The following is a 23565-nucleotide window of genomic DNA, read 5'->3' on the forward strand; positions in this document are numbered from 1 at the left end:
GACCACCACAAGGAGATGGAGATGGCTATGATTCGGGCAAATATTGAGGAAGATAGAGAAGTTACAATGGCACGATTCTTTTGTGGTGTGTAGCATGATCATATATGGAGGGAGGTACACTAACATAGCTAGTACCATATTAGTAGAGAAGTTGGGGTTGCAATGCATAAAACATCCTAGACCTTACAAACTTCAATGGTTAAGTGAGTACGGGGAGGTTAGGGTAAATAAGCAAGTGCTGATTCTATTTTCAATTGGAAAATATTCTGATGAGATTCTATGTGATGTGGTCCCTATGCATGCTAGTCACATCTTATTAGGCAGGTTATGGCAATATGATTGACGTGTCACTCATGATGGGTTCAAGAATAGGCATTCCTTTATAAAAGATGGGAGGAGTGTGAGCCTTGTACCATTGACTCCTAAGAAAGTGTATGAAGATCAAGTGAGATTGAAAAGAGCAAATGATGATAGGAAAAAAAAAAAGAAAAAAAAGAGGTTGAGAATAAAACAAAAAGAGAGGCAGAGAGCATTGAAAAAAAAAAAAGCGGAGAGAAAATGAGGGCAAGAGAGGAGCTGAAATTAGAAAAAAAAAAAAAAAAAGTGGTAAAAATGATTGAAAAATTGCAAAAGAGGAAAAAGTGAGTTTGTATGCAAAAGAAAAAGAGTGTAAGAAAGCTTTTTATGCACAAATACCTCTAGTTGTACTCATGTACAAGGAGGCATATTTGAGCACTAACAAACTCACCTCTTCCTTGCCTAGTGTTGTTGTTTCTTTGCTGCAGGAATACGGGGATGTCTTTCCTGTAGACATGCCCAATGGGTTGCCACCAATTAGAGGAATTGAGAATCATATTGACTTTATCCCCGAGGCTACAATTCCCAACTATCTGACCTATAGGAGCAGCCTCGAGGAGACTAAGGAACTTCAAAGACAAGTTGAGGAGTTACTAGCCAAGGGGCATGTGAGGGAGAGCATGAGTCTGTGAGTGGTACATGTGCTATTGGCACCGAAGAAAGATGGATCATGAAGGATGTGCATGGAATGTGGAGCCATCAATAAAATCACTGTAAAGTATCACCATCTTATTCCTTGACTAGACGACATGTTAGATGAACTGCATGACTCTTACATCTTTTCTAAAATTAATTTAAAACATGGCTACCATCAAATAAGAATGAAACCGGGTGATGAATGGAAAACTGAATTTAAGACAAAGTACAGCTTGTATGTGTAACAACCTACCTATTTTATTATAATTTTTTATCCTTCCATAATAATAACCAATATAATAATCCAAACAAATCATAGTCAACCTAGGACCCATGGGTACCAGGAATATACCTGAAATACAACACTAATACCTAAGTAATAGAAATGTATAATCATATACATATCAAATCATCCAACCAACACAATACCAGAGTTTTACTACAACTGTCATATACATACACATATCCCAAAATATCCAAAAAGTGTCCTAGGGGCATAACCCAAAAATCTATCAGACCCTAACAAAATGACTTACCCTTTAGTTAAGGTAGAATAGTCGAACTCTAATGCTGCGGAGCTTTATATGCTCTTCTATATGGGGCTCCTGAAATGTTTATATAGCTAGGGTGAGACACCTCTCAGTAAGGGAAATAAATTAATATCAGTGAGTGACAGCATGAGTATTTTCGTGTTATACATATAACAGTACATAAATCATATGTGGTAAAACTGTCTATATCATATTAAGAAAAACATAATTTATCATAACATGGTATAACATACTGAGTTTCCATACACAAAATCATCTTATATAACTGTACATGAAATAACACTGGATGGATAGCTAGCTGGTGTCACGTCTTACCCCCACATGTCTGGGTTGTGCGGCCCGAAGGCAGGACCTAGCAATGGTTGGCCGACCATGCTACATCAACATAAGTCTATAAGTACAATGGGTATGCCCCCCTGGTTTGGACACGAGAGGGACGCCTGCACTACCATAAAACCACATTGACTGCCAATCTCCTACTACCCTTTACAACAAGTGGTAGCACTAACATATACATGATTATGATCATATAACTACGGTATCGTGCTTCCTGAAAGCCTAAAACAAGCCATCTGGGTTTTGATAACATACAACATATTTCCAAATAATGATACATGACTATTTCATAATAATATCTGTCATAATAATATTTTCATAAAATTTTGCATAACATATCATATAAAATACATGGCCCTTATGCCGACATAGCATATTATATAGAACCACGGCCCTTACGCTGGCATATCATATAAAATCCATGGCCCTTACGCCATCATACCGTATAAAATCCAAGGCCCTTACCCCAGCATATCATATAAAATCCATGGCCCTTACGCCAACATGTCATATAAAATCCACGGTTTGAAATCCCTGAAACGTTTTTAATATTTTCTTGAAAAACCGTAATAACATGCCGATTCTAAAAACATAATATTCTGATATTACATAAAATCATAGAATTTCATACTCATGCCATACAAAAGTGAATATTGTTTCATTCAAAAAATTTACACAAAATCATAAACCCTACTGAACTGAGTTAAAATTTGTTTTCTTGTTAACAACAGAATTCCCAAACTCAGTTTTATAACATACATAATTTCATTGATAATAAAAGTTGTATATTAATAAATAATTTCATGGAAATATCGACTTAGTTTTTCCCCTTATCAACTTATGGAAAAGCCCATAAATTACTCCAAAATTACACCCATGTATTCCCCAGTTCAACACCCTAAAATTTGCATTTCCCCCCTACAAAACTTCATTATATACCCATCTATTACCTTCCTTAACCTAGAAATACCAAATTCCTTAATAAATATTAAAATAATCAACTTACCCAAATTTTGGGATGGTTCCTAAGTTGGTCTGACCTACAAATTACTCTAAAAGATGTGAAGAGAATCTTCCCAGGAGTGACGTGGTAGCTTCGGATCGTTGAACCGATGAAGAACCAGCCTAGAATCTTAGAGAGAAGGGGTGGAGGATGAAATGTAGAGAGAGAGAAGGGTTGTATGCAGGTTTTCTCGTTGAAAACCCGAGTTTGAGCTATTTATACACCTGCCTTTGTCGACGAGACACATCACTTTGTTGACGAGGCGAAGTAGAGAATTTGTCGACAAAAACTTATTCATCATCAATGAATTTCAGGCCCTGAAAAAAATACCCTCTCGGTAATTCCTTGTCGTCGAGATACATGTCCCCGTCGACGATCCCAACTTTGCATTCGTCGACGAGATCCTACTGTGACCCCTTTAAAAATTTCCTTTTCTTCTCCTTTCTTTTATTATTTATTTGTTATAATTCACTGGGTCTCTACATTCTCCCCTCCTTATAAAAATTTCATCCTCAAAATTTACTATTTGCATTGAACACCATCCTTTAAAGAAAATGAGCTACTAATTTTATTATTTACCCTCACTTATGGTAGAGGAATACCATGGTTACATTCAAGGCTCTGGGAGATTACATATACACATAAATAAAATTCTCCTACAACCAAAATACTATCTATTACCAGAAAATTATTACATCTAACTAACCTGCACAAAAGAAATTTTAGATATTCACCATTAATTTTTCCTAATTACTACTGATCCCCACGGAAGAGATACAGATACTTCTATTGTATCTGCTCCTCGAGTTCCCATGAACCTTCCTCTATTGCATGATTTCTCCATAAGACTTTTACTAAAGGGATCTTCTTATTGCACAATTCCTATTCTTTCCTGTCCATAATCTGCACTGGTACCTCCTTATATGCCAGAGTATCCCCGAGCTCTATCTCATCATAACTGATCACATGGGAGGGGTTTGAGACATATTTCCTCAACATAGAGACATGTAATACGTCGTGTATTTTGGAAAAAACGGGTGGTAAGGTTAGCCTATAGGCAACTGAACCCACTCTCTCAAGGATCTCAAATGGGCCAATAAACCTACGGCTAAGCTTACCCTTCCTTCCAAATCTCATAACTCCATTTAATGGAACTATTTTCAAAGAACAAGTGATCTCCAACATCAAACTCCAGTTTCTTGTAGCGAGTATCAGCGTAACTCTTCTGCCGGCTCTGAACTACACTGATTCTGTCTCCGATGAGTTGAATTTTATCATGTGCCTGCTACACTAACTCTGGCCCCACAACTCACCGCTCCCCTAACTCATCCTAGCATATAGAAGAATGAAATCTCCTACCATAAAGCGCCTCATAAGGTGCCATTCCAATGCTGGTATGATAGCTGTTATTGTATGCGAAATCTATTAGCGGCATATATTGAGTCCAACTACTCCCAAAATCTAGCACGCACACCTGCAACATATCTTCTAATATTTGAATCACCCTCTCAGTCTGGTCATCCATCTGAGGATGAAACATCGTGCTAAAAGATAACTGAGACCCCAGAGCCTCTTGAAAACTCCTCCAAAATCGTGACGTGAATCATGGGTCTCGATTTGACACTACAGACACTAGCACACCATGACAACAGACTATCTCCTGAACATAAATCTCTGCCAGTCCATCCATGGAGTAGTTGACTTTAATAGGAATGAAGTGAGCAGTCTTCGTCATTCTATCAATGACCACCCAAATAGCATTCTAACCATGCGATGCCAGTGGCAAACCCATCACAAAGTCCATAGATACATGATATCACTTCCACTCTAGGATGCAAGTAGTTACAACTGGCCTGTTGGCCTCTGGTGCTCAGCTTTTACTTGCTGGCACGTCAAACAATGATGTACGAGCTTAGCAATTTCCCTCTTCATGCTGCTCCACTAATAAGACTCTTGCAGATCTTTGTACATTTTAGTATTGCCTGGATAAATCATGTACAAGGACCTGTGAGCCTCCTCTAAGATCATTCTCTTGACATCCATATTTGTAGGCGTGCACAACCTAGAATGGAACCTCAAGGCTCCGTTATCAGAAATACTGAATTCATCTCCCTGTCCATCTTGCACCTTAGTTATCAACTTTGCTAGTTCTACGTCACCTCTCTAAGCTATCTTAATCCTTTCTTGTAGAGTAGGCTACACTACCATGTTGACAATAAATGCCTGAGGATTACTCTTTATCGACTCTACACTAAGTCTCTCCAGATCCATCTGAATCAGATGCTGAACCTCCATAGCTGTCAGTGCTGGTCCTACTGATTTCCTGCTTAGAGCATCAGCTACCATGTTTTTTTTCCCTTGCTGGTAACTAATGGTGCAGTCATAATCTTTAATAAGTTCCAATCAACTCTTCTGTCTCATATTGAGCTCCTTTTGATTGAAGAAGTACTTCAAATTTTTCTGATCGGAGAATATCTCGCATTTCTCACCGTACAAGTAATGCCTCCAAATCTTTAATGCATCCACCACTGCAACCAATTCCAGATTGTGGGTAGGGTAATTATTTTCACACTCTTTCAACTGTCGGGAAGTATAAGCTACAACCTTACCATGCTGCATTAATACATAGCTGAGCCCTTTCAAAAACGTGTCACTGTAAATTATGTAACCATCACCCCCTGACGGAATGATAAACACTGGAGCAGTGACAACCTCTATTTTAGTTCCTAGAAGCTTTGCTCGTAATCCTCATCCCATTCAAACTTGACATTCTTCCTATTCGGACGCGTTAGAGGCCCTGATAATGCTATGAATCCTTCGACAAACAGACAATAATAACCTGCCACTCCCTAGAAACTCCTAATTTCCTGAACATTCCTCGGCCTTTTCCAATTCAACACTGTCTCAATCTTGCTGGGATCCATTGAAATACCATCCTATGAAATAACATGCCCCAGAAACAACAATTTCTCTAGCCAAAATTCACATTTACTAAACTTGGCATACAACTTCTTTTCCCTAAGCATATGAAGTACTAGCCGTAAATGCATCTCATGCTCCTCAAAACTCTTTGAGTAGACCAGTATATCATCAATGAAAACTACAAAGAATTGGTCCAAATACTGGTGAAAGACTCTATTCATCAATTCCATGAACACAGCAGAAGCATTTGTCAGACCAAATGGCATAACTAAAAATTCATAATATCCATACCTAGTGCTGAAAGCTGTCTTCGAGACATCTTCTACTTTTACTTTCACCTGATGGTAGCCTAATCTGAGGTCAATATTGGAATAGACCTACGTACCTTGAAGATGGTCAAATAAATTATCTATGGGGTAGAGGATACTTATTCTTGTTTGTCTCCTTATTAGTTTCCCTGTAATCTACGCACATCCTCATAGATCTATCCTCTTTCTTTACAAATAACACTGGAGCTCCCCACGGTGATACACTGGGCTGAATAAAACTCTTATTTAGCAAGTCTTGCAGTTGACCCTTTAGCTCTCCCAACTTTGCTGGAGCCATTTTGTAAGAAGCTTTAGAGATCGGTGCTGTCCTGGGAAGTAGATTAATAGAGAAATCTACCTCGCGGTCGGGAGGTAGCCTAGGTAGATCTTTTGGAAAAACAACTGAAAACTCCTTAACAACTGGTGTATTGCCCAACTTCAATTCATTCTCTGACACCTCCTTTACAAAAGCCATAAACCCTTAACAACCATCTAGGAGTAATCTCCTCGCTTATATGGCTGACACTAACTGAGACAGGGATTGTACACGCGACCCTATGAACCTAAATTTTGGTCTTCCTGAAGGTCTGAATATTACTTCTTTCAAATGATAGTCTATACTGGTGTAATTAGCTGCCAATCAGTCCATACCAAGATTACATCAAACCCATGCATGTCCAATACTATCAAATCAGCTGCCAAGACTTTTCCTTCACTCTACTACACTTCACTACTGACCTTGTCGATGTAGTTACTAACAGTTCGGTGTCTAACAACTGTGTTTTTGCCCCACAAAATAAAATACACCCCATAGACACAAACGAGTGTGTGGCTCCTAAATCAAACAATACAATAATTTTAAATGAAAACATGTTAATCATACATGTCACCACATCGCTGATTGTCTTAGCATCTCCAGGCATCAAAGCATAGATCCTCGCTGGAGCTAGATTCCTTTGGTGGTCTCCACAGGGCGCCTCATAACCTCCCTAGTATGGTCTGGGAGGAGGAGCAGTGTCAGGTGGTGTAAGGAAATCTCACACCATATGTCCATGCCTACCACAGCGATAGTAGATGACTCTCCTCACTCGACACTCTCCCAAGTGTCTCTTTCCACAAGTCTAACAGACAAGAAAACTTTGCACCGTCTGCAACTCACGACCTCCACTCTCCTACCCCTGTCCTCTGCCATAGTTTCATATCCTCCACTAACCCTGCCTAGCTCCCTACTAGAAGCCTGAAGGCGAATAACTTTTCTTCTGTCCCTTCTCCTCTGCATCTATGTGCTCACTAGCCTCGACCAAAGCTACTCTGTCGACTAACTTAGCAAAGTCATGTATCTTCAGCACTACCACTTGCTTGTATATTCCATGCCTCAAACCTCTTTCAAACTTTCTTGCCTTCTTTACTTCATCAGGAACAATATACGGGGTGAAGTGGGATAGCTCTATAAACCACGCTGCATACTGCTAAACCGATTGCTGTCCCTACTTCAAATTCAGGAACTCTTCCACTTTAACTTCCCTAATAGTGGTTGGGAAATATCTGTCAAATAATAATTCTTTAAATCAGTCCCATGTCATAACTATTGGCATCATCCTCTGCTGCTCCAGAAGTTTTACAGCAATCCACCACTTCTCAGCCTCCCCTGTCAGTTTATAGGTGGCGAAGAGGACCCTCTGCTTCTCCGTACACTGTAATACTATCAAAACTTTCTCAATCTCCTGCATCCAATTCTCGGCGGCTGCAAGATCAACTCCTCCTAAAAATGCTGGAGGATTCATCTTGGTAAATTTCTCTATCGTGCACCCATGGCCTGCAGACGGGTCTCCCTACTCTCTGGAGCTCTTAGCGATCTCAGCCATAACCTACTGACCCACACTGTGTAATATCGCATCCAAATCAGCCCCGCCTGCACTCGAGGGCCCTGCACTATCACTACCACTCGCATGGGCACTACCTCCTCCAAGGTCCATCCTGAAAAGACAATAAACATGGCTCAGGGATCCTATTTTTATAATTTACACGTCATACTAAAATCCCCTATGTTGACATTCTTATCTTATTTCAAGGTTTAGTCCACACTATAGAAAAACAACCCAGTAATAGTTTACTATGGCTTTCCTGAAATCGTCATCCCAAGAAAGACACAGAACCACCACGGAACTCCTACCTCTAAACTGCAAAACAAAACCTCAAATCATTTTCCTATACTCTGGTATTGTTTTCGTTGCACTCTAAAGTCTACAGAACCTACCAACCTGGCTCTGATACCAAACTATACGACCTGCCTATTTTATCATAATTTTTTTTCATTCCATAATAATAACCAATATAATAATCCTAACAAATCATAGTCAACCTGGGACCCATGGGTACCAGGGACATACCTGAAATATAACACTAATACCTAAGCAGCGAAAACGTAAAATCATAAACATATCAAATCATCAAACCAACACAATGCTAGAGTTTTACTACAACTGCCATATACATACACACATCCCAAAATATCCAAAAAGTGTCTTATGTTCACAACCAAAAAATCCATCAGACCCTAGCAAAATGACTTACCCTTCAGTCAGGGTAGAACAGTCGAACTCTAATGCTGCGGAGCTCTATCCGTTCTTATATATGGGGCTTCTGAAATATTTATATAGCTAGGGTGAGAAACCTATCAGCAAGGGAAATAAACTAATATCAGTGTGTGACAACATGAGTATTTTTATGTTATGCATATAAAAGTACATAAATCATATGTGGTAAAACTGTCTATATCATATTGAGAAAAACATAATTTATCATAACATTGTATAACATACTGAGTTTCCATACACAAAGTCATCTTATATAATTGTACATGAAATAACACCCTGAATGGATAGCTGGCTAGTGTCATGCCTTAACCCCACATGACTAGGTTGTGTGGCCTAAAGGCGGAACCTAGCAATTACTGGCCAACCACGTTACATCAATATAAGTCTATAAGTACAATGGGTCTACCCCTCCTAGTCCGAACACCAAAGGGATGCCTGCACTACCATAAAACCACATCGATTGTTGATCTCCCACTGCCCCTTACGACGAGTGGTAGCACTAACATATACATGATCGTGATCATATAGCTACGGTACTGTGCTTCCTGAAAGCCTAAACTAAGCCATCCAAGTTCTGATAACATATAGTATATTTCCAAATGATGATACATGACGTCATGATAATATTTCAATAAAATTTTACATGACATATCATATAAAATTCACGGCCCTTACGTCAGCATAGCATATCATATAAAACCACGACCCTTTACGCTGACATATCATATAAAATCCACGGCCCTTATGCCGTCATATAATATAAAATTCATGGCCCTTACGTTGAAATATCATATAAAATCCACGACCCTTATGTCGGCATATCATATAAAATCCACGGTTTGAAATCCCTATAACGTTTTTAATATTTTCTTGAAAAACAATAATAACATACCGATTCTGAAAACATAATATTATGTTATTACATAAAATCATAGAATTTCATACTCATGCCATACAAAAGTGAATATTTTTTCATTCGCAAAATTTATACAAAATCATAAACCCTGCTAGAACTGTGTTAATACTTGTTCTCCTGTTAACAACAATATTCCCAAACTTAGTTCTATAACATACATAATTTCCTTGAAAATAAAAGTTGTATATTAATAAATAATTTCATGAAAATACCGACTTAATTTATCCCTTTACCTGACTTATGAAAAAGCCCACAAATTACTCTAGAATTACACCCGTGCATTCCCCAGCTCAACACCCTGAAATTTGCATTTCCCCTAGAAAAACATCAGTATATACCCGTCTATTACCTTTCTCAACCCAAAAATACCAAATACCTTAATAAATATTAAAATAATCAAGTTACCCAAATTTTCGGATGGTTCCTAAGTTGGCCTAACCTACAAATCACTCTAGCAGATGTGAAGAGAATCTTCCTAGGAGTGACGTGGTAGATTCAGATCGTCAAACCGGCGAAGAACCGGCCCAGAATTTAGAGAGAAGGGGTGGAGGACGAAATGTAGAGAGATAGAAGGGTTTGCATGTAGGTTTTTTCGCTGAAAACCCGAGTTTGAGCTATTTATACACCTGCCTTTGTCGATGAGACACGTCACTTCGTCGACGAGGCCAAGTAGAGAATTTGTTGACGAACACTTATTCATTGTCAACGAATTTCAGGCCCTGAAAAAAAACCCTCTTGGTAATTCCTCATCAACGAGACACGTGTCCTCGTCAATGATTCCAATAAGCCACTTCGTCGATGAGATCCTGCCGTGACCCCTTTAAAAATTTCCTTTTCCTCCCCTTTCTTTTATTACTTAATTTCTATAATTCACTGGGTCTCTACAGTATGAATGGATGGTTATGCCATTTGGTCTCACCAATGCACCTAGTACTTTCATGTGCTTGATGAATCATGTGTTTCATGCATTTATAGGTAGGTTTTTTGTTGTCTACTTTGACGACATCCTAGTGTACAACAAGAATCTTGATGATCACTTGGATCATTTGAAAAGTGTACTGGATGTTCTTAGAAAAGAAAATTTGTTTGCTAACCTAAAGAAATGTAATTTTTGTATGAAAATTTTATTTTCTTAGGTTACATGGTGAGTGCTAAGGGTGTAGAAGGGGATGAGGAAAAGGTGAAAGCAATAAAAGATTGGCCAACACCTAAATCTATAACTTATGTGCGTAGTTTTCATGGGTTGGCTTATTTTTATAGGCAGTTTTTGAGAGATTTTAGCACCATTGTTGCACCTTTAACTGAAGTGATAAAAAAGAACGTGGGGTTTAAATGGGGTAATACAAAAAAACATGCCTTTGAAATGCTTAAAGATAGGTTATGTTCTGCTTCATTGTTACTTTTACCTGATTTCACTAAAACTTTTAACATTGAATGTGATAACTCCGGGATTGGTATTGGAGCTATTTTGATTCAGGATAAGCATCCCATTGCATATTTTAGTGAAAAGTTCAATGTGCCAGCATTAAACTACTCCACGTATGATAAAGAACTATATGCCTTGACAAGGGCATTGGAGACGTGGCAACACTACTTGTGGCCTAAAGAATTCATGATCCACTTCGATCATGAATCATTAAAGCATTTGAAGGGGCAAGGTAAGCTAAATTTTCACCATGCCAAATGGATAAAATTCATCAAAACCTTCCCCTACATCATTCAGTACAAGCAAGAGAAAGAGAATGTCGTGGCTAGTGTGCTTTCTCGTAGGTATGCCTTAATTACTACATTTAACACTAAGCTATTGGGTTTTAAGTACATAAAGGATTTATATACTAAAGATTATGATTTTGCTAATGTGTATGAGGCATGTAATAAATTTGCGTTTCATAAATTCTATAGGCATGATGGATATTTGTTTAGGGAGAATAGACTTTGTGTGTCGAACTGCTCCTTAAGAGAATTGCTTGTGCAAGAGTCACATAGAGGGGGTTTGATGGGACATTTTAGGGTACAAAAGACTTTAGATATTATGCATGAACACTTCTTTTGGCCACATATACGTAGAGATATATAGAGAGAGTGTGTTATAGATGCTTTTCATGTAAACAAGCCAAGTCTAAGGTCTTACCTCATGACCTTTATACTCTTTTTCTTGTACCTAGTGAACCTTGGGTAGACATTTCAATGGATTTCATATTAGGTTTGCCTAGGTCTAAAGGGGGTATGGACTCTATATTTGTGGTGGTTGATAGATTTTTTAAAATGACACATATTATTGCTTGCCATAAAACTGATGATGCCACAAATAGAGCATATTTATTCTTTAGGGACATTGTGCGATTGCATAGCATTCCTAGGACAATTGTGAGTGATAGGGATGTTAAATTCTTTAGCTACTTGTGGAAGGTTTTGTAGGGAAAGTTAGGAACTAAGCTATTGTTTTCTACTACTTGTCATCCTCAAACCAATGGTCAAACCAAAGTAGTTAATCGGACTTTAGCTACCTTATTGCGTGCAGTCATTCAAAGGAATTTAAAATCATGGGAAGAAATCATACCACTTGTTGACTTTGCTTATAATAGAACTATGCATGCTTCTACTAATTTTTCTCCATTTTAAATTGTTTATGGTTTTAATCCTTTGACTCCATTGGATTTGATGCCGCTACATGTGAATGAGATAGCTAGCTTAGACGAATGACACAAGGTTGACTTAGTGAAGAGGATCCATGAACAAGCACGATAGCATATTGAAAAGAAGAACCGAAAATATTCATCTCAAGCTAATAAGGGGCGCAAGTTCATTACTTTTGAACTGGGAGACTGGGTATGTGTGCATATGAAAAAAGAGAGGTTTCCTCCTAAAAGAAAAAAAATGCTACACCCGAGGGGTGATGGACTTTTTCAAGTGCTAGAAAAGATCAATGACAATGCATACAAGTTGGATCTATCAGGTGAGTATAAGTTCAATGCAACTTTCAATGTTTTTGATTTATCCCCTTTTGATGTAGGTGATGATTTGAGGACGAATCCTTTTAAGGAGAGGGGGAATGATATGAACCAACAAGCTCTGATTGCACAGGATGGTCTGCACATACCAATCGGACCCATCACAAGAGCTAGAACCAAGAAGGTCAAGGAGGCTACGCAAGGACTAATTGAAAAGTTGCTTGAGCAAGAGTCAATGAGGGTCATGGACACTAAAGAAAAGGAATTTATTGAAGAGTCTAAGATGGTAAATTGTCTAAAGACTTGTGAAGTTGGAACCTTAAGCCAATAGGGGTTGTTTGGGGAATTTTTATTGTTTTAATTAAAGTATGTGCTAAATAGTGGGCCAATTGTGTCAATTAAGCATGGCATGTGACTTGCACATGTTTCATTAAATGACATGACATTCTTAAGGTTATGTGGGGCTATTTTATTGGCTAGATTGATGTCATAGTCTATTTTTATTGGTTGGGCTGATGTCATGGGTTTCTTTTATTTTCTATAAGTAGCCAACTCTCTGTTGTATTGAAAAAGGGATATTTTTGGTTGAATACAATTCCAAGTGAGGTTCTCTTCAAGTTCTTCATTGAACTTTCACCGAACTTATCAAAGGTGCTACCTTTGTGGCGTTCATCCATTAATTTGATATTCTTGGTTTGTGCTTCACGTCAAGCAATAGGTCAAGGATCTACTACCATGTCGAATATTATTTTGGATTTGCGATTTTTATAAATCTAATTTGGGGTCTCTGAACGTTCATCCTTGGGGTTCCGTATCACATTCTCCAAGTTCCATCTTTCTTTGGAGTAAGAAGGGCAGGACATGCACATGGGCTCATGCTTTCTTGAATAAATCCCTTACTTTTCAACTCTTCAACTTGCCTCTTCAATTCCTCATGTTATTTAGGATTCATCCAATAGTGGGGCAAGCTGGGCAAAGATGATCTTGGAACAAGATCTATATTATGCTAAATATCTCTCATTGGGGGTAATTCATTTAGAGGTTCAGAGATAACATCACTAAATTCAGAAAGTATAGGTGACACTTCATGTGGTGTCTCATGTTCTAGAGTAGAGGAGTCATTTTCCTTGGTTACCACAACATAGACAATCTGTGTCTTCTTACTCTTTTGCTCAAATTGTTTCTTTCTTAGAACATGCAAAGAATTTCCAACTTTCTCTTTTATTTTCAAACTTTTCTTTTCCTTGTCTTGTTTGTCCTTCTTGGGCTCTGAAGGACTCAAGACAATCTTCTTTCCATTGCACCTAAAAGTATAGGTGTTGGCTCTACCACTGTCTAAGACATCAAGATCATACAGCCAAGGTATTTCTAATAGAATGTGGGCAACATCCATACGAAGGACGTCATACCAGATTTTGTCTTCATAGTCCGGAATATTGATAAGGACTAGACACCTATGGCTTATGGGCGTGGTTGCTACATTCACCCAAGCAACTTTATACGGAGTGGGATGAGGTTCAACTTTCAATCCCATTTTTTTTTTTTTTGAAGTTGCTCTAGAAATCACATTCATGCAACTTCTTCCATTGATGATCATTTTACAACTCTTATTTCTACACTTGATATAAGTATGAAAAATAGAAGTTCAGCACCAATCCTCTTGTTCTAGAGGTGTGACCATGATACATCGCATCACATTCACAGTAGCATTTTCTTCTTCTTCTTCTATGGTTAACTCATCCTCACTAGCTACTTCTTCAGGAATGTAAGGGTGTTCTCCTGAGTCTTCTTCTTCTTCTTCCTCTCTCTCAATGGCTAAGTTTCTAGTGGGGCATTGCTTGGCAAAATGGCCTCTTTTATAACACTTATAGCACACATCACTTCCAAACATTTGTTTAGAGGACCCATTTATAGGAGCCTTCCCTATGTCAAAAGGCTACAAGATAGTGGGATTGCTACCTCTTGAGGTAACTTGACCAGTGTTGGTAGGTCCAATCCTCATATAAGATGTGGCTTTTATTTAGTTGGTGTCATTGGAGGAGTTTTCAAATTTTATACCCAATTGAACTTTACTCATATGATAATAATCATGTGCCAAGTTAAAGGAATGCTCAAGGGAGTCAATGTGACAAGGAAACAACTCTTTCCTAAGTTCAGGTTTTAGGCCAGTCCTAAACCTAGAAATTTGTTGGCTAATGCTTTTTCTACCCCACATCTAATGGATAGTTCATCAAACTTTCTCATGTACTCAGTCACACTCATACTTCATTGTCTAAGGCTATAGAGTTTATCCATAAGACGTTCCCTATAAGAAATTTGGACATATTTTTCTATCAATCTTTCTTTCATCAAGTCCCAATGTTCTATGAGTCTATGACCTAGGTGAGTTTCTTGTCTTTCGACATTTACCCAATGAAGCTTAGCTTGCCTGGTTAGTCTCATTTTTACAAATATTACTCGGTGTAGATCAAGCATCTCATACCAGTCAAAATATGAATCCATTTAAGCTAACCAATCCTAAAAAATCTTTGGATCCATTTGACCATCATATGTAAGGGCTTCAATTTTTACTCTTTTCATGACATCCATTTTCGGATCATGATTGTCCCTATGAAAAGGTCTCCTAGGTTAGAATTCCTCTTCATTCCAATAGGGAATATAAGGGTCATGACGCTGAAATCTTTTGGGAGCATGTGATCTTGGTGGAGGAGGAATGGGAGGTCTCTCTAAGGGTGGTGTCCTTTCTCTTGGAGGATTGTTTGTTTCCCAAGAGTGGTGGGAAGCAAGTTCATGTTCAATCTCATGGGGCTTTTTGGGATTTTCTTGAGGTTGGTCAGGAACTAAATTAGTTTCCAACCTTTCTATCCTAGCAAGGGCATGAGTTAATTCTTGAGTTAAGACTTGAACTTGGGCTTGAAGTTCATCTAGAATGGTATCATGGTCTATGTCAGTCCTACGACCTTGATAACGGTTCCCAGCCCTAATTGCCATCAAAACATAACAACATAAGGGCAACTACTCATAGCTAAAGAAGAGACTTTGAGGGTTCAGCCTACCTAAACCTAGGCTCTAACCTAGGCCCTGATACCATGATAATGTTGGACTAGGTTGGGTGACCTAGTCCTACGGGTTTCAACCCTCAATCAAAACATACATAATAAACACTTTATAATAAGAATTGAATCAACCAAACTTACACAAAATAAATCATGCTTTATCTCACATGTCCAAGGATTTTGAAAAGGTATATAATTTGATTCGTAATCCAATCTCAAAGGTTCTTTCACAAGGAATCAAGTAATATGCTATGAGTATGCTATTCAATCATTCAAGAAAATAATTATATGTTATCACAATAATATTCCTACAATTAACAAGCAGATAAGTGTATAAATGCTGAAAATTTAAAGTTCTAGGCGTCTTTAGTAAACTATGGCTCAGGGTTAGTCACCTATAGAATTTGTAAATTGAATTATGGAGAGGCAGAACTGGGTCAGTCGATTGATCTAATGAGGTCAGTTGACTGTTTGATATTTATGGAAAAATTTCGAGAGCAGTAAAAGAACAGTTGATTGATCTTTTGGGGTCAGTCGCCTGACTTGTGAAGGGTCTAAAATATTAAGCTAATTTCAAGGGCTTTGTGCAACTGAAACTTATGGGATGTTAAACAAGGATTCCTAAGCAAATTAGGGATTGATTAAGAATGATATTATTATGGGAAAACACTGGATAACTTACCAAAGATCACCACGAATATGAAGCACAACCAAGAAATCCTTAAATATTAGTTGAACAAGTGAAGATGCTATTGCTATTTGTGTATAATGGTGTGAAAAGAAATGAGATGGTGAAGATGCGTTGGATAAGTAGTGGTCTCACACCACTTGATCTCCGAGGAGAACGGACGTAGCCTCTCGCCATTCAATCACAAGGATCAAACAAAGCTTAAAGCTTTACAAAGACAAAGTCTTCTGAAATTCAATATTACTTAACTTCTGCTGATACAACTCTTACAATATATAAACTAACATGGGGATAGGGAAAACCAGCAATAACACTTATGGAACTTCCCATACAAGCATTGGAAACACACACTTAATGCTCACAAATTACAAACTCATTAACTCACACAATTTTCTAACAAAATAATTATCTAACACAACATACAACATAGAACATGCAAGTAAGTTGTCTTGCAAGGCTACTAAATAAATGCAAGACAAGTAAAAAGGGAGGCCCAATCTATGTGGGGCTTAGAGGAGCCGTGTAGGGTCCACAAGGGTCTTCATCTCGGAATTGCAAAATCATAACTTGGGTTTTCTTTATGCTGAAAAGTCTTCAAGTACTTCCATAAGTTCCTAAAATGGTTAGAAAACATTGTGGACATCCGGGAGCCTTCCACATGTCACCATGTCGGTGAGCAAAAGGGGGAATGGTTGCCGATCCCCATCATCTCTCCTGGGCTTGAAAGAATTCTTCTTCGAAGAATGAGAAGCAAAGTACTAGGAGTATAGTTTCAAGTTGAGATGGAGTAGATCTTCTTTTAAAATCCAACTGCGCTCTGAAATTGGTTTACCTTTCCACTTAACCAAGAATTTCTGATATGATCCAGCTCGTGTGATCATTGTTTTATCATCCAGGATTTCCTCAATTTCATCACTGTTCTTAGGCATAGGTAATGATGGTGGCAAAGGCAAACTTTGTGGTTCGGCTTCATGATGAGTGAGGAACGGAGTGAGATCACCTACAAGGTTAGAAATGGAGGGCTCCATGAAAGTAGATACTTCATGAAATGGGGTTAAGTCCTCAACATTAAACACATTACTAATGCCAAATTCAATGGGAATATCAAATATATAAACATTAGAACTGCTTTTCTTTAAAATATTGAAAGGACCCATCTTTTTAGCATATAACTTTCTTACCGTTCCTACCGAAATCTGTTTGGGACGAATACAGATCATAACCATATCACCCTCTAAAAATTCTTGTAACCCGCGATGAATATCAGCACTAGATTTATAATGTTCCTTGTTCAAGTTGATTTTCATTCTAATTTCAGAGTGTAGGTCATTAATGTGTTTAGCAAAAGCATCGGCTTGTTCGGTCACTCTAACCTATGGAGGTAATGGGACAAGATCTATCAGCTTCCTAGGTTGATAACCAGTGACAACTTGAAATAGGCTAAGACCTGTGGTTCTATTCACTGAGCTAATGAATGCAAATTCAGTCATCAAAAGACACAAATCCCATGAACCTATAGTCTATAAATGATGTGGCAGACTCAGTTTACCTAATAATTTCTCGATATTGGGACAACCAACCCAATCAAACGTCATCATTAGGGACAAAAATGGAGCTCAATATGGAAATAGTATTCTTGTGCAGTTTGCTTTAGGATTCATTTGTTTTGCTGGATTGGAGTATAGTGGTTATGATAATTATTTTTTTGCTTATATAATTTACCATTAATAAAGGATAGGATAAGGACATGTAGATTTTTTTTTTTTTTTTTTGTTTCAAGTTTTTACATTTGCAAGATGCTTAAGCGTAACGGTCTTAGTCTAATTTCAGTATTGTATAATTTATTTTCATTGGTAAAATTTTATGCTTTTGTCTCTTAAAAATTGACTCATAAAATTCAACATTATATGAATAAGATCTTTGTAGTTCATGCTTAGTGTTAGATCATGACAAGATCTTTCATTTGATTTTAGTGTGTTGGATAAAAACCCCCCAAATATGCGCAACGAAATATACATATATTTGTGTAAGGATAAAAAAAAAAAAACAATATAGCAATCTAAATGGTGAATACAGAACAATTCCGCAACCATAGCAAGTAAATAAAGCAATAACAATAACAATGACACTAAGAATTACCTGGTTCGGCAATGCCTACATATATGGGAGCAAATGACAAGGATTCATTATCTTTATGTATAAATTACAATAGTAATACAAGAATCCTCTTAATTATACTCTCAACCACACTTAACTCTCTTGGCCTACTATATACAACGTATTCTATGTATATATAAGCCTCCTTAGAGGTTTTCCCTCGAAACCCAACTATATTAATGTCCAATTAATGAAAATTTGAAATATGCACTAGCTATCTCAAGCCAAACCAATGACGGTTTCAGGAAGAATAGAAATAATGCCCTGCTACAGTGATGCACCCTTATTTTCTTCATGCTTTCCCTTAGAATGTGAGCCACAATTCACAACAAAATCTACCTTGGTGAACATACGCCCCTCAAACATCGATCATGTCAGACTCTCTGATACCATATCAACATAAACCGACCCGAAATGGGTACCTGGTAATTAGTATTCACAATAGGTTCTCATTTAACGTATTTCAACATTTCTCAGTATAAAACATATCGTTATTTCATACTGCCACATTTATCATAGAAATCATTTCTATACAGATATATCATGTTCCACCATTTTTCCAATAGACACATCCATGTTACATATTTCATCATTTCCCATAAAATACTCTTTGATATATCACTTTTCATTGTTCTCAATAAAACAATTCTCTTATCATTACAATTCAATATATATATAGAACATCAATGGGTTTCTCTTTTATTATTTTCTACACAAAAACATTTCAATATATGTTTACCTCATATTCTCATAATTCACCATGCAGTTCACACAACCCAGTTTCAAACATGTTCTCAGTATAACTCATATGCCACACAATTTCATCTATTATTCATATCATAATATATACAGTTAAAATATCATATCACCATTTTCACATATTTATTCAACCCATAATTTCTAAAATACTGCTATAATTTATTCCTCTTACCTAGCTTACTGAGAGGTCCACTAACACCCTAGATCCTACACTCCACGACATTTGCAGCTCAAAAGCCTGAAATTCACATTTCCCCAAATTAATCAATGCAATTCCCAGAACAATTCTCATTTAGCACTTCCTAGGTTCCAAATACTTCAAATAGCCCATTAAACCCTAAAATACTTCACTTACGCTGATTTTGGGATAGTGCCCAAAAACTCCAAACCAACAATCTGCTCCGGTTAAGTTGTAGAGAATCTTCCCACGAATCTCGTGACCGTTCCTGATCGTCTAAATGAGCTTTAACGAAGCCGAAATTGAAGAGAGAGAGAGAGAAATCATGCTGAAAAATGAGGTTTTTCCTATTTATATGCCAGGCTTCATCGACGAGTTAAAGTGATTCATTGACAAGCCCATGAAGGCACTTTGTCGATGAGGAACTTGGTTCGTTGACAAACCTAAAATTCTCTAAAATTCGCCGACTCTCGGTATCTTCTCGTTGACGAGACACGTGTACTTCATCGACGAGACCTAAAGGGACATTCGTAGATGAAGACCATTAATTTGTCGACGAACCCCTACTGATCCCCCTTTTACCTTTTCCCTCTCTTTCATTTCTTTTCTTTTATTACTTTCATTAATTAAATTTTTCGGGTCTCTACACAGATCCTCCAACGGTCGGAGACTTCTAGGAGAATGGTGAGGTAATCAATTGAATTAGAGAAATTCGACATAGATTACAAGCCAAGGCCCGCAATCAAAGCTCAAGTGTTGGATGATTTAATGGTAGAACAATCCTGTGAAAAATTAGAGAGGCTAGATGTTTGGGCGCTGCATATGGATGGGTCGTCCAATGGAGCCGGATGAGCAGCAGGATTAATCATTACGACGTCAAATGGCTCAGAAATTTTGTTTGCACTGTGGTTGGAGTTCGCAGCAACTAACAACAAGGCTGCATATGAAGCCTTGTTGGCAGGTTTGCACTTATTAGAATCACTCGGGGTTGCTCGAGTTCGAGTCTTAAGTGATTCTCAGCTTGTGGTTGAATAGGTGAAAGGAGAATTTGAGGCTAGGGACTAGAAAATGATAAAAAAAATACCTGGCGAGGGCATAAGAATACATTAGAATATTCGCTTAGTTCGACATAGAGCACATACCACAAGCAGAAAACATGAAGGCTGATATGCTAGCAAGATTGGCCTCAGCTTCAAAGCCAGATTAGGAGAACACCATTTACTTGGAAAGAATTGGAAATCCATCTTACGAGGAGGTCAACATCATGGTGGCGGTAGTAGGAGATAACGAAGAGGACTGGAGGACTATCTTGATAAAATACTTCCAATACGGGTCCCTAACAGATAACAAGTAGCAGTCCATTAAAGTAAGAAGGAAGGCAGCCAGGTACACGCTCATAAACCAAGAGTTGTACAAATGATCCTTGATGCTTCCTTATTTATGGTGCTTAGACATCAAATAAGGAGAATATGTGTTACGGGAGATTCACAAAGGGGCATGCGGGAACGGCTTGGCCAACAGTGCCTTGGCTCCTAAGGCTATGTGGCAAGGGTTCTATTGGCCCACTATGAGGAAGGATGCAATTGAGCTAGTTATGTGGTGCGATAGATGCTAGAGGTGTGCTAGGATACCACATCTGCTAGCCAGTATTCTCTCTCCCCTGACAAGTCCTTGTCCCTTCACCAAATGGGGACTAGACATTCTAGGACTGTTACCTCAAGCTGCAGGACAACGAAAGTTCCTATTGGTGACTATTGACTACTTTACAAAGTGGGTAGAAGTAGAAGCTTTGGCCCATATAATACAGTGCACCATTGCCAAGTTTGTATGGACTTCAGTGGTCTACAAGTTCGGCATCCTCTGGGCTATAATGATAGATCATGGGAAGTAGTTTGACAGTGCCCGCTTAAAAAAATTCTGCACTGACCTAGGCATAAAAATGCTATTTTCATCTATTGTGCACCAATAATGGACAAGTAAAGAATATGAATAGGACAATCTTGCACAACCTAAGAACATGACTTGAGTCTTTACGTGGAAAATGGGTAGAAGAACTTTGTCCATTATTTGGGCTTACCATATGACCCGGCGAACAGCTACAGGGGAAACCCCCTTCATGCTCACATTTAAAGCGGAGGTGATCATCCCTGTAGAAATAGGAATCTCTTCTTAGTGAAGGCAACATTTTAACGAAGAGAAAAACAATAAAGAATTAAGAGCCGAATTAGATCTTTTGGAGGAAAGACAAGATTAAGCGCATGTGAGAATCACAACATACCAACAAAAGGTGGCCAAGTATTACAACGTTCGGATGAGAGCACAAATTTCAACTTGGGAGATATATTCCTTAAGAAAGTACAAAACAACCCTATAAGACCCGGATCAAGCAAGTTGAAGCCCAACTGGGAAGGACCATACTGATTAGCATCAGAAATCAAACCGGGAGCATACACATTCAAAGACTTAGAAGGGAAGGAGATAAAAAACACATAAAACTCTAAGATGTTAAAGAAATACTATTCATAAATTGCCATTCATAAATTATACACTTTAAGAGCAAGTTTCAAAAGCTTAGAAAGCAAAGTTACAAAAATTTAAAGTAATAAAACTTCAGGATAATCTCTCTAGTCACCAGCTTTGCTACCTTCTCCACCCTCCTCTTCAATCTCTTCAGTTTTATCAATCTCCTCCCCCAACTGGGGACTCTCGTGACCGTAACCAAGTGAGCAGACGCCGGGCAGGGAAAGGTCAGGATGCACTATACTAATTTGATCTTAACATTTTTGAAAGCCCTCTCGGAATGTCGTAGAGGTATTGAAGATAAACTAGTTAGACTTACGATAGTTTTATATCGCAGCACTCACAACAACGTGGATCTCTTCATTTCTGATCCTTGCAATTTCCTCTTGAAGAGCCCTCTCCTAAAGAGCAGCTTGGGCCTGAGCTTCATGCAGCTCATTCTGCGTGGCAACGTATTTCTCCTGTGCCTACGTAGAGAGCCAATACATCTCAACTACTTTTTCCTCCATGGACAAAGACATAACCATCATCTGAGAATAATATCAATGTAAGCATATAGCAGGGAGCAATAAATATAAACTTCTAAGAAAAATAAACAAGGCAACCTGGTAAGAAGTATGCCAAATACTGGCAGACAAACTCTAAGGAAAAGTCATCTTCATCCCCAAGGCATCCTCAAACTATACCGCACGCAAAAAGGTTGGACCAGAAAGGGTAGGGTCATGAAGGGCAGGTCCTTCGGTTCTAGTAGCTACAGGTGGATGCATTTTAGTGGGAAGCTACTCGTCATCTATTGCTGGAACATCTTCCACTTGAGAAGAGTCGCCCTGTAAGCTCTTCTTATTCTTTTTGCTTGCCCTTTGTCTTTTCTTTTGTCCAAGAAAGGCCTTATAACAATTAAAGTCCATACGTACAAAAAAAAAAAAGAAGAAGGGATAAAAGGCTAGATAGAGCAAGTGTACATATGTATACTGCAAAGTTAATAAGGAGTAGAGATCGGATGAGACTGGATAGAGTCGACATTGCATAAGGAGTTGCTCCTTTAGCAGTCCGTCATGGGAAACAATCCCTTACCAAGCTCTAGTTTGAAGCTCCTGAAGAACAACTTGCTCTAGGGGGGAACAGAGTAAAGGCCAAGTGGCAGAATTGGGCTAAAAAGTAGAGGGTGGAGTTAGATAAAAAAAAAAAAAAGTTGCCTATGTGTATGCACAAAAAATGAAGTATAGGGTGAAGAACATCACCATCTAGAGGGGTTGACCACATGTAGGGCCCATTATAATTAAGCTCTCCAGATGCAAAAAAGAATCGAAACTTTCAATTATGAAAGGACAAGTTGTCGGGGTTAAACAGTTTTAAATAAGAGAGACAATTAAAGTAGTACAAATATTTCTCTATGGAGTGCTTTCTAATCTGAAAGAAGCTCCAGAATAAGGTCACTGTGGGCTAGTGACCACTTTGGATGAGGAGCATGACAAAGCATACCAATGTTAGGTACGAGTTGGGGGCTAGCTAGGAAGGATCTATGTTGTAAAAATGGAATATATCATAAAAGAATGGGAAAAAAGGGTAGTCTGAGACCGAGGTCAAGATAATCAGTGTATAGGGAAATTTCGTTGGAGCCTGGCTCTTT

The 23565-nt window shown here is 38.2% G+C and overlaps 1 protein-coding gene across 1 annotated transcript; it reads right to left on the reverse strand.

Moving 5' to 3' along the window:
- Positions 1 to 13583: 13583 nt before the first annotated feature.
- Positions 13584 to 14111, reverse strand: LOC131162708 (uncharacterized). Its single transcript, XM_058119311.1, has one exon. It carries the CDS (start codon positions 14109 to 14111, stop codon positions 13584 to 13586), a length of 528 nt encoding a protein of 175 aa, XP_057975294.1.
- Between the last annotated feature and the right edge of the window lie 9454 nt (positions 14112 to 23565).

The sequence above is a fragment of the Malania oleifera genome, chromosome 8, assembly GCF_029873635.1.
Source record: "Malania oleifera isolate guangnan ecotype guangnan chromosome 8, ASM2987363v1, whole genome shotgun sequence".
Taxonomy (NCBI): domain Eukaryota; kingdom Viridiplantae; phylum Streptophyta; class Magnoliopsida; order Santalales; family Ximeniaceae; genus Malania; species Malania oleifera.

Bases quoted from the DNA above. Each gene is read 5' to 3' on its own strand.
- LOC131162708 (XM_058119311.1), bottom strand. From the start codon at position 14,111: ATGGGATTGAAAGTTGAACCTCATCCCACTCCGTATAAAGTTGCTTGG.